Source organism: Helianthus annuus, chromosome 1 (assembly GCF_002127325.2).
Source record: "Helianthus annuus cultivar XRQ/B chromosome 1, HanXRQr2.0-SUNRISE, whole genome shotgun sequence".
Classification (NCBI taxonomy): domain Eukaryota; kingdom Viridiplantae; phylum Streptophyta; class Magnoliopsida; order Asterales; family Asteraceae; genus Helianthus; species Helianthus annuus.
In genome coordinates, this window is record NC_035433.2 from 146555350 (window position 1) to 146567768 (window position 12419).

Genomic DNA, 12419 nt, shown 5'->3' on the forward strand with positions numbered 1-12419 from the left:
AACCATCCGTATCATTTTTATACAAACTAACAATTTTCAAAAATAAAAAATCGGTTCCAACCATAAACCGCCAAAACTAAACCGTCAAGTCGCCAAAACCGGCCCAGCCAGGTCAACCCATTAAACCCAACCACCAACCGGTTTGAATCATCGTTTCCTAAAACTGTAGTTAGCAGTTCACTACAAACTTTAACCAGACGCACAATTTAACACCCCTATTTTTGCGATTTTCGAACAACCGCCTTTTGTTATATATAGGGCTGCAAACGAAACAAACGTTCGGCATACAGTTCGTAACCCGTTTGGCGGGAAGTTCGTTTGTGTTCGTTCGTTTATTAAATAAACGAACACAAACAAGAAATTTCGTTCGTTGAGTTGAGTTAAATGAACAAACATGAACAGAGGGCGCTTTCGTTCATTTATGTTCGTGAACATTCGGTAACGTGTTCATTTGTGTTCGATAATTCATTAGTGTTTTTAGTTTTTATATTTTTTTAAATACTTAAAATTCCGACAAACAAAATATTTAATAAGTGTCAGTGTATTACATATTTTGTTCATGAACGTTTGTTTGTGTTCGTTTCTTACCATTTGTGTTTATGAACATTAGTTTGTGCTCATTTGTGTTCATCATCGTTCGTTTTCATTCGTTGCCTAAAATTAACAAACAAACACAAACGAACACGAACACGAACAAGTTCATTTCCTTAACAAACAAACACGAACATAAAATCTCGTTCGGTAAACGTTCATGAACAATTCATGAATAAGGACAAGGACTTGTTCGTGTTTGTTTGGTTCGTTTCCAGCCCTAGTTATATAGAAACCAATTTGGTTTTTCGTTTTGTATATTTTAGAAAACGATTATTGTGTGTACGCCATCTAGATTCTTTTTAATCAACATGAGTAGGCTAATAAAACGAAAGTAGCATCAACATCTTGTAAAAAGAGTAACCAATTAGACAACCACCTCTCTTTGGTGGACCATGATTGGCTGGTCAAGCTTCTCTCTTGTACTCCTTGTACTTCAACAAGTTAAACAACTTTGTACTACAAAACTTTGATAATAATACTCTCCTTCACCAACCACATGATATTTTTTTTTGGAAAAAAATCTTGTTGATCAATAATTATTATTGTTGATTTAGTCAAAAAGCCGAATCGAATAGAAGCTGAACCTAAATATTATCGTAACATCAAAATGTATTTAAGTTCGTATTTCTAATGAACAAAATATACATATGAATAAGGTTATTGTCGAAAAATTTGTTACTAGTTGAATTCATAAAAGGTTAGGTTCTTGTTTGGTAAAGGTTGGGCTTGTGTATTTTTCGCGTCACATGTGTTATGATTTATGAAGCGAAAGGATTATAGCGACTCGAAAGGTATCCAACAAACTTATGCGAATAACAAACGTATTTTGACATTTTGGCGTACATATAAAACACTTCATTAAATACATATATGTTACACGCGTTACAACCTATGATCTATTGAGTTCATCACATTAACATCAAACCCTTTTTGAATTTTTAATCAAGAAAGAAGAAAAAAGGGATCAATTTTGTCACTAAGAATGTGTTGAATAATGTTCCAATCTAAGTATTTGATACAAATATGTATCTTGTATGATATTTACAGGCTTACAACCACAAGTATATAGATATCTACCAAGTGATCTAGAATCTACAAAGAGAAACAATCACCAGCCACCAAGGTGATGGTGGTGGTGGTGGAGGATTTATGTGGCGGGGCAACTCTTAAATGATTACCAACCGCCTCCCATCGCCGCTTGGATGATGGTCGTGGGAGATCTTCAGGCACGATTGTCTCTAACGAATTCAATTGCCATGCCGGGCATATTCTTTTGTTACTCCACCTCTTTCCCTTTACCTTTGACTCTATAGTGGCTTTCGGCTCAATGGCGATCGCAAGATCATGGCTATTTCCTACTATACCCTCCATTTGTAGACCAATTATTACACATGCCATCCCAACTACACATTGCTTCCTCCAAGAAATCTCCCTCTTTGGTCTACACAATCACACTAAAACATGTCACATGGATATAAACTAACTAGATCAAAGGCGACCGATGCATATGTGGTGGTCAACTTGACATACCTGGCGGACGGTGGCGGTTGAGTGGTGGTGGGAGTGGCAGTTGGTGGCCGAGGGTGGAGACATGAGGTGGTTGTTAACACCATTTTTCTTTCTTTGTTTTTCCGTGTGGACAATTAGCAATTTTGCCCAAAATTCCAAAAATATGGGAGATGATGGGCTAATTCAACTCTTTTTATAAGGAGACATTGATTGGTTAGGTACTCAACTATGGCCCAAAACTATGGTTTGCCCACGTGGGTTGGGCCCACAAGTCTAATTATCACATGTCACTATACCATTTCTTTTAGGAAAAATAAATGTGTAACTATTTTAAGAGATCGTACACATTTTTATCAAAGAGTTAAATGCCATTTTAGTCCCTGTGGTTTGGGCCAATTTGCAAGTTTAGTCCAAAGGTTTCATTTTTAACCTGTGGTTCCAAAAAGTTTTCACAGTTGCCATTTTAGTTCACTGGGTTAACTTCATCCATTTTTTCTGTTAACGAGAAGGCTAATTTGGTCATTTTGTATGTAATTCTGTTAACTAAAAGGGCAATTCAGCCATATAAAATAACCGAATTGGCCTTCTCGTTAACAGAAAAAATGGATGAAGTTAACCCAGTGGACTAAAATGACAACTGTGAAACCTTTTTGGACCCACAGGTTAAAAATGAAACCTTTGAACTAAACTGACAAAATGGCACAAACCACAGAAACTAAAATGACATTTAACTTTTTATAAAAATTGTGATGGATGATAATAGTATTAATCATAACCATGGATTTACGATATAAACCAATAAATTGAAAGTGAAATTAACATTAACATGAAGATTGAAAACTCAAAACTTTTGAATAGTTGTCGTGTTAGGAGTTAGGACACTCGTATTTTCCAATTAAGGCGTGAAGGACGAGGGTTATCTACTGTTGACCGTTTTTGGATGGAGACTAGTGGTTACATGCTTGTACGTTACCTTATAAAATGGACCACTTTGATTTTGGAGGTAGCTAGTTTGAAAATAACAATTTTTAGTAAATAATATTAACTTGCTTTAAGATCTTATCAATAGTTTAGAAAGAGCAAATTGATATACTAAATTAAAAGAGTTAAATGCCATTTTAGTCCCTGTGGTTTGAATCATTTTGTCAGTTTAGTCTAAAGGTTTTATTTTTCGCCTGTGGGTCCAAAAAGGTTTCATCATTGTCATTTTAGTCCACTAGGTTAACTTCATCCATTATTTTTGTTAACGAGAAAGGCAATTCGGTCATTTTATATGGCTGAATTACTCTTCTAGTTGACAGAATTAAATATAAAATGACCGAATTGCCCTTTTCGTTAACAGAAAAATGAATGAAGTTAACCCAATAGATTAAAATGGCAACGGTGAAATCTTTTTATACCCATAGGGACAAAATAGCCAAAACCAGAGGGACTACAATGGCATTTAACTCAAATTAAAATTACTAAGGAAAAAATAGCCAAAACCAGAGGGACTACAATGGCATTTAACTCAAATTAAAATTACTAAGGAAAAAAATAATTATGTAGTTATAGACAAGGGCGGACCTAAGCCCAACCGAAGGTGGGCGGGCGCACCCCCGGAGAAAAAAAATTTAGTGCTAAATTCCGTCGAAAATCCCGTCCGCACCCCTTGGAATTTTTCGTCCGCACCCCTTGGAATTTTTCGTCCGCACCCCTTAGGTAAAAAATGTTATCAATTTATATTTTAATTTTTTTTAGTATCTCTTATTTAAAAAAAAAATACTACCTAAATTATATAACTTTTAATACCTAACCAACTAAACCCAAATACGACCTTTACTTGCTTATAATTCCTAACTAGCTAGCCCACTAAGTCTTAGCCCATTAAACAAACCCAATAATATTTCAAACATAATAAAATAATTAAAGTCCAAAACCTTTAGATGATATTTTGGATAGATTTCAAAAAATGAAAACCCTTAGGGCGTCGACGTTTTAATTATGTTTGTAACAAGGTTTGACATATTTTTGATGATTATATAAATTTAGTTTGATGTTCGTTTATTTTACATGACCCGACCCGACCCGATACGAAGGAATTATGGGTAATAATAATGTGATTAACATAGACGAGGATGCGCGCAGGGGAAAACCAAACATATGTTGTGCAGAAGAGCAGTGGCGGACCTATGAATTTTTTCGTGGGGTGCAGAATATTTTTAAGAGTAAATTACAAGTTTTGTCCTTTATGTATGTACCAAATTGCAGACGGTGTCCTTTAACTTCAAAATTGACTGGTTTTGTCCTTAACGTTTCAAAATCCTGCACGTTATGTCCTTTAAACCAAACCCAGTTAGATTTTTTTTGTTAAATTGGTCGCACATGAGGACACTTTTGTCATTTTGCATACCTAGGGGCTATTGAGTCTAACTTTTAATAAGGGACTAATTATGTAAAACTAAAAAATAAATATAAACTTTCTTTCTCACTTTTATATATCTCTCACTCTAAACTACTGAACCCACCACCACCATCTCTCTCAACCTACCACCATCATCTCTCTCCTTCATAAATACATTCAAATTTATACCTACACAAATACAGTTGGGTTCTTTAATGGCATAAAAACACACACAGAGCTTCATAAATTTCCAAAACCCCCAATCCAATTTTATGTAATTAGCAAATCAAGCAATATACAACACATCATCCTTTTAAGTTATTGTTCTGGGATTCAAAACGAAGGATCCATGTATAAAGATCTTACCAGTTCCGAGTATCGAGGAGAAAGGTTAACTCCGGCGAAATTTGAACTCCGGCTAACACGCAGAGAATTCTGGCGAAGCTTGTATTTTCTGGTGAGATCCGAAGATAATATTAAAGGTCAGTTGACCCATTTACTTGTGGGTACAGTCTCCGGCCACCACCACCCACCGCCGCACCTGCCCCTTCACCCACTGCCGCCTCTAACCCATTACAAGTCAACAACAAACAACAGAAACAAGTCTGTTGAAACAATGGTTAACACCGAGGATAACCAAATGGGTCGTTTCACTTATGGGGTTCAACCTCTTCCCTAGCTCGCTACAAGGGCCTGTGATCTGCAAAACAGTAACACCGTTAGTCTCGTTAAGAGGGGAAGGGGAGGTTTTCCCTCTTAACCAGGCTCCGGCGTGAGAATAAGTACTGTTCCGAGAGGAATGAAATAGTGTGTGTGTAGAGTGAGTGAAGAGAATCGAGAGAGATAACCTGAATGATGAAGGGTTTTATTTATAGCCGGAGGGTGAAGAAGGAGGAAGCAGCTGTGCCAGCTGTGGGTGTACGCCAGCTGTCCGACCAAGGGGAATATCCTCTTGGTCTGCTCTGTTGTGGACGGTGTAGTGGTACACGTGGCGTCCTTGTATTCGACGGTGCTGGGTACCTCGTACTGGTCATGTCGGCCCTGCTCCCTGGATTGTCGCAGGCCTACGTGGCTTTTTGTGTATGGCGCCACGTATTGTCCTTGATGTTGGGCGAAGCATCTTTGATGCCAGCCGAGCCTTATCCAGATGTCTTCTGGAAGTTTCTAGAAGGTCCGGATGATGTGGACGCCTTGTGTGTATGAAAATGGTGTGGTCCCTGCCATGTAGGCAGGGAATTGGGACCATACCTCTTCAAGTCCCCCCAGTCCAGTGTGCCTTCTAGTTGAGTTTATCGTCTAGGAGGGATTCTGGACTTATGAGAGTGAGCCAAATGGACGCATGCCGCATGGGTTTTGGCTTTCTGAAAAAGGTGAGCCAAATGGACGCACGCCGCATGGGTTTTGGCTTTTGAAAAAGGGTGAGCCAAATGGACGCATGCCGCATGGGTTTTGGCTTTTTGAGAAAAGTGAGCCAAAAGGCCGCATGCCGCATGGGTTTTGGCTTTTGAAAAAGGTGAGCCAAAAGGCCGCATGCCGCATGGGTTTTGGCTTTTGAAAAAGGGTGAGCCAAATGGACGCATGCCGCATGGGTTTTGGCTTTTGAAAAAGGGTGAGCCAGAAGGCCGCATGCCGCATGGGTTTTGGCTTTTGAAAAAGGTGAGCCAAAAGGCCGCATGCCGCATGGGTTTTGGCTTTTGAAAAAGGTGAGCCAAAAGGCCGCATGCCGCATGGGTTTTGGCTCTTTGGGAAAAGTGAGCCAAAAGGCCGCATGCCGCATGGGTTTTGGCTCTTTGGGAGAAGTGAGCCAAGAGGCCGCATGCCGCATGGGTTTTGGCTCTTTGGAGGTTTCTTCTGTTGGAAGTTTGGTGGTTATGGGGGCGTGTTTGGTGTGATGGTTCTTGTTGGTGTTTGGAAGGCAGGTCCAGTCGTTGTGTGGCTAACCGCCCTGGATGCACTTCCAAAGATAGATGAGAAATCGTTGTTCAGTTGACCTTCTTGGATGGTCTCGTACCTTTGGCCCCTTTGGACGTGTGCCGTGTCCGAAGCGAGTTCAAAAGAAGAAACTTCTCCGTCAACCGGGTGAGACTGATTTTGTTCTGCCATTTTTACGAGTGTTTTTTAGAAACGAAAAGAGGTGAGAGTGGTCTTGCAAAAAAGCGGATGGCGCCAATGTTGAAACAATGGTTAACACCGAGGATAACCAAATGGGTCGTTTCACTTATGGGGTTCAACCTCTTCCCTAGCTCGCTACAAGGGCCTGTGATCTGCAAAACAGTAACACCGTTAGTCTCGTTAAGAGGGGAAGGGGAGGTTTTCCCTCTTAACCAGGCTCCGGCGTGAGAATAAGCACTGTTCCGAGAGGAATGAAATAGTGTGTGTGTAGAGTGAGTGAAGAGAATCGAGAGAGATAACCTGAATGATGAAGGGTTCTATTTATAGCCGGAGGGTGAAGAAGGAGGAAGCAGCTGTGCCAGCTGTGGGTGTACGCCAGCTGTCCGACCAAGGGGAATATCCTCTTGGTCTGCTCTGTTGTGGACGGTGTAGTGGTACACGTGGCGTCCTTGTATTCGACGGTGCTGGGTACCTCGTACTGGTCATGTCGGCCCTGCTCCCTGGATTGTCGCAGGCCTACGTGGCTTTCTGTGTATGGCGCCACGTATTGTCCTTGATGTTGGGCGAAGCATCTTTGATGCCAGCCGAGCCTTATCCAGATGTCTTCTGGAAGTTTCTAGAAGGTCCGGATGATGTGGACGCCTTGTGTGTATGAAAATGGTGTGGTCCCTGCCATGTAGGCAGGGAATTGGGACCATACCTCTTCAAAGTCAAATAGCGATGCTAAATCCATTTGAGAGCAAAAACCGACAGATCTGTAATAAACAACGATAACTCACGATGACGTGATCGACGAGAGTAACTGTGATGATGACGGAGTGACTGGTGGCAGTTGTGAGTAATCTGAGGCAATCTGACGGTGGTGGTTACGATTGACATTGCTAGTTGTTCCTGCTCTTCTTCTCTTGCTGCGTTTGGTTGAGCGTTTGGTTGATGAGATTTCTCCACAGTTCGTAGAGAGGGAGATAACAAAGAGCCTTTTGTAGAGAGAGAAGAAAGTTAGAGAGAGAAAGAGAGTGCAGAGGAATTTTTTATTTAACTAGAATTACGACCCGCCGCAATGCGGCGGGGATTCTTTAGTTATAACTAAGTCGATTTAGGACGCACACGTTATGTTGAACCTGTCAAACGGGAAAAAATAGACGATGTAAAAACGTTCACCCACACACGCACGTTGCGTCGTGTTAACTCGCAAAATTTAGAACGAAACGTAAAAACGTTCAACCAAAGACACACGTTGTGATGTGTTAAGTCACAAAATTTAGAACGAAGCATAATGCGAAAAATTTGTAGAAAATGAAAATTATAAAGGACCAAAGTTAAAGTAAAAAAAGTTGTGAGGATAGATTTATAAATGATAAAAAGTTTTGTGTTAAAAGTAAAAAAACAAATATTTTTGGGTTAAAAGTAATTTATGAAATACTTTTGGGTGAATAGTAAAAAAAATCAAGTTTTTTTTTTTTTTTTTTTTTTTTTTTTTTTTGTAAAACCCCAAAGCCAAGATTACAACACATAAGTAAAAAAAATTAAAGTGGTTAAATCGTAAAAGATGGAAACTTTTGAATTAGAAATGAAAAATCAAGTTAATGAAAGGGGTTAAATTGTATAAGATGGAAACTTTTAAATTAGAAGTGAAAAATCAAATTAATCAAAGGGGTTAAATTACCAAAGATTAAAACTTTAAACTCAAATTGTCAAAGATTAAAACTTTAGTGTTAAAAGAGAAACAAAGATTAAAACTTTAAACTTAACTTGCCAAAGCTTGAAACTTTAGGGTTAGAAATGAAAAATCCAATTTTTTTTTTTGAAAAACTCCCAAAGGCAATTTTACAACTACAATATGCATAAAGTTGTTGGTTATTAATAAGGTTTTAATATCTTTATTTTTTTATTTTTACCCCTTGTTTGTAACTTATTTACTCAATAGTCCCTAAAGAGGCAAAATGACAAAAGTGCCCTCATGTGTAAGGCACATGACCAACTTTAACAAAAAAATCTAACTGGGTTTGACCTAAAGGACATAACGTGCAGGATTTTGAAATGTTAAGGACAAAGCCAGTCAATTTTAAAGTTAAAGGACACCTCCTGCAATTTGGTACATACATAAAGGACAAAACTTGTAATTTACTCTATTTTTAAAGATTTTAGGACCCTAGGTATATAAAAAAAACTGGTTCATATCGGGTCGGTTCGGGCCAGGTCATGTAAAACAAAAGAATATCAAGATAAAATTCATATAATTATCAAAAACATGTCAAACGTCGTTACAAACATATTTAAAATATTGCTCTACGGGTTTCATTTTTTAAAATCTATCCAAAACATCTAGAGCTACTTTTCTAAGCAAGTATTTTCTCTATATAACATATACAACTAATTTTCAACACTAAACACTTAACAATATTGCCAAACTTCATAATTTTCAACTTTAAAATCAAACCATAGTTTTTATTGTTGGTTCCTTCTAACTAACCATTTAAACACACTAAACTGTAACTAAAACAACAAAATCAACCAACTAAAGTTTCAAAAAACAACAAAACAACTAAAATTTCAAACTTTTTTAACAATTGTATTTCTCCTAAAAATCCAAATAAAACAAGAAAACAAAAAAATAATCGAACCACACCCAAAAATAGTTATAAGATGTTGTTTTCGTGAGTTGGTGGCCAAAATTGCGGTGGGTTGGGTTATTATATTTTAGTTCAAATTAGATTATTAGATTGGGTTGGGCTCGAGTTATGATATGTTTATTGGGTTAAAAGTTAAGAGAGTGTTAATTATTTAAGTGGAAAGTTAATTAGGTTGTATTTAAAAAAAATCAGTGTTAACGTAAATTTTTTACAAATTCATAGATTATTAAATTCACTAGGGTATAATAATTATATTTAACGATCAACCATAAATAAAAATAAACAACGTCACAAAATAAGAATTCAAATCATAAAGAAAATGAACTTAAATAAGAAATTAGAAAACAAAACCTTCTTATTTTTCATCTATGGAAGAAACTAATTAGATTTATGATTTGAAAAGGAAAAGTGAAGGTCATCATCTTCTCCAAATGCTTGCAACCATGTCTATACGTACCAGTCGGAAAATTTTCGGATTTTCGATAGTTTATCAAAATTAGGTATGTTCTTAGAGGTTGGTTTTGAAAGTCAAGGGGTGCGATTGCAAGATTTCATGGGGTGCGCTCGGGAATTTCACGCATATATAACACTAATATCTTTTTTTCAAGGGGTGCGCCCGTCCACCCACAAACACCAATAGGTCCGCCCCTGCAGAAGAGAGTTTAGAAAATCAAGCTCCACGTGTTTGCTTAAGGCTAAAAAAAACTTTTTTCAAGCATTCACACGTCAAGTGATATTCGTGATATTCTCCACACTATGGTTGACGGTCTTGCAGACTTTGGGATAATTTCCTGCTCAGGTTCACCTAGGGCTGCAAACGAACCGAACAAACACAAACAAGACCTTGTTCGTGTTCGTTTATTAAGAAATATATGTGTTCACGAACCGTTCATGAACACTTATCGAACGAGATCTTATGTCCGTGTTCGTTTGTTAAGGAAATGAACTTGTTCGTGTTTGTTTGTGTTTGTTTGTTAATTTTAGACAACAAACGTTGACGAACACAAATGAGTACAAACTAATGTTCATGAACACAAATGGAAACAAACGAACACAAACAATCATTTATGAACATAATATATAATACACTGACACTTATTAGATATTTAATTTGTCGGAATTTTGAAGTATTTAAATATATATAAAAACTAAAAACACAAATGAACTATCGAGCACAAACGAACACATTACTGAATGTTCACCAACAAACATAAATAAACGAACACGGCCTATGTTCATGTTTGTTTAATAAACGAACGAACACAAACGAGCTTCCTGCCGAACGGTTCACGAACTGTTCACCGAATATTTGGTTCGTTTGCAGCCCTAGGTTCACCCGAGTCTTGTTCGGGTTCATACAATATGGAGTATACCGCTGAGATAACCATTCTAGGGAACATTATAGATTTGACCATGTTTTTTAATAACGAGCTATAGCTCTCATACTATCTTGATAGTGGATACTGAGATAATAGAAGCTGAGTTTTCTACGTGTTTTAACAAATAGTTTAAGCTTCTATTTATATAAGTTTTGGAATTTCAACATAGGACTAATTTTACCAACCTTATCAGGGATTGATTTTCCTGATTTTCTATTATTATATTGTTCGATCACAAGTGTGTTATATAGTTGCGATTTTTAACAAGTAACAACTGTTGGGTTTAAAGGCCTTGTGAGCCCTACAAGGGCTTAATTTGGAGAGCAAGTTTTATAAAGCCTGGATTAGTCTCTATAAATATATTTGATGTACTTCTAATTGTTTTACACCTAAAACAAGAATATCAAAGTTGTCACCCAAGAACTTGGATATAGTGATATCATAGGTTAAACCATAAAAAATGGAACTAGTAGACTGGGAATCAAAAGGCAGGAAACTAGGGCAAGTATTACATTGGCATTGTTATGAAGGAAACCACTGCATGTGGAATGATGTTATCCCTTACTAACATGTACAAGAAGCCTTTGTCAACTAATCAGAGTTTTTTGATTCGAGAGCTGGTGAACACTAGGATAAGGGAAGATAGTTCAGTTAGTTACAGAGCACATTAACAAGTTGAATTTGATTTGGCTAGACTTGTGTTAGTGGATAACATATTCAAAAATGAAGTTCAAACTTTACTATAATCTTCTTTGCTAGACAGTTGGTCTGGAACTGCTACAACGATTTCTGGTTCAACAGGTACCCGCGGATTTACTTTTGAGGTGATCCGTGGTCTTATTCTGAGCCGGGGCATCATAAGGAAGAGTTCAAGTGAATCATCGAGTGAATTACTGAATGTTGGCAATGGAAGAAAAAATAACAGTGGTAGTAGAAGCAAGAACAGAAAGAGGGGCAGTCTAGAACTCGGAGTGATGTAATCTGTAGGAATTGGAAAGAGGTGGGACAATGGTTAGTTTATCGTATGAGGGAGAGACCGTTCCAGTTCAGAAGAATACCAAAGTCCGGTTCACAGAGTCTAGGGGCAGAACAAGGTTTCTTTTGAAGGAGAGAAACCTAGAGCCACAATTCAGATTCAGGATGAGCATACTAGGAAAGGTTTAACTTGAAGTCGGAAGTACATCCAGGAGTGCAGACTAAAGTATTCAAGTGGAAGATTGTTCGGTTTGTAGGCCCTGCATGGATTTAACTTGGAGAGCAGGTTTGCTAAACCCAAGATTAGTCTGTATTAAAATATTTGATGTACTTGTAATTATTTAGCACCTAAATAAAGAATATCTTAGTTGCCACCTGTGTACGTAGGTCATTTTAGACAGAACCAAGTAGTTTTTTATGTTTGTTTATTTGATTCGCCGTTTCTTTTTCACTTGTGTGCTCGATCCAAAGAACAATTGAAAGGGTATTCTCACTACCTTTGTCAGAACAACCCAACAAATTAAGAGATAGTGATTTTATGTTCATGATTAGCAAGCCTTTTGATCTCTTTCAAAAATCCATCGTCTAGAAAAGCCAAACAATGAGATTGTTATTTTATGTTTATAATGAGATAGTGCTTGCTTACTTAAATAAAATATTATTTGCCAAATTAGACTTCCAAGCTCTCAACTCATGTCTCATGTTTACTTTCTAGTCCCCGTTGGCTGCTTATCATAATATATTAATTAATGGTTACTTTATTTAATCTGAACCAAAAAGATGATTTACTAATTTGTCTTTATAATAATATATTAATTAAGGGTTATTGGATTC

General features: G+C 37.3%; 1 protein-coding gene across 1 annotated transcript; it reads right to left on the bottom strand.

The window, feature by feature from the left end:
- Nucleotides 1–1507: 1507 nt before the first annotated feature.
- Nucleotides 1508–2278, bottom strand: LOC110883798. Its single transcript, XM_022131450.2, has 2 exons — nt 2125–2278; nt 1508–2035 (listed from the first exon to the last, which is right to left on the bottom strand). Exons 1-2 carry the CDS (start codon nt 2205–2207, stop codon nt 1687–1689), a joined length of 432 nt encoding a protein of 143 aa, XP_021987142.1. The 5' UTR covers nt 2208–2278; the 3' UTR covers nt 1508–1686.
- Between the last annotated feature and the right edge of the window lie 10141 nt (nt 2279–12419).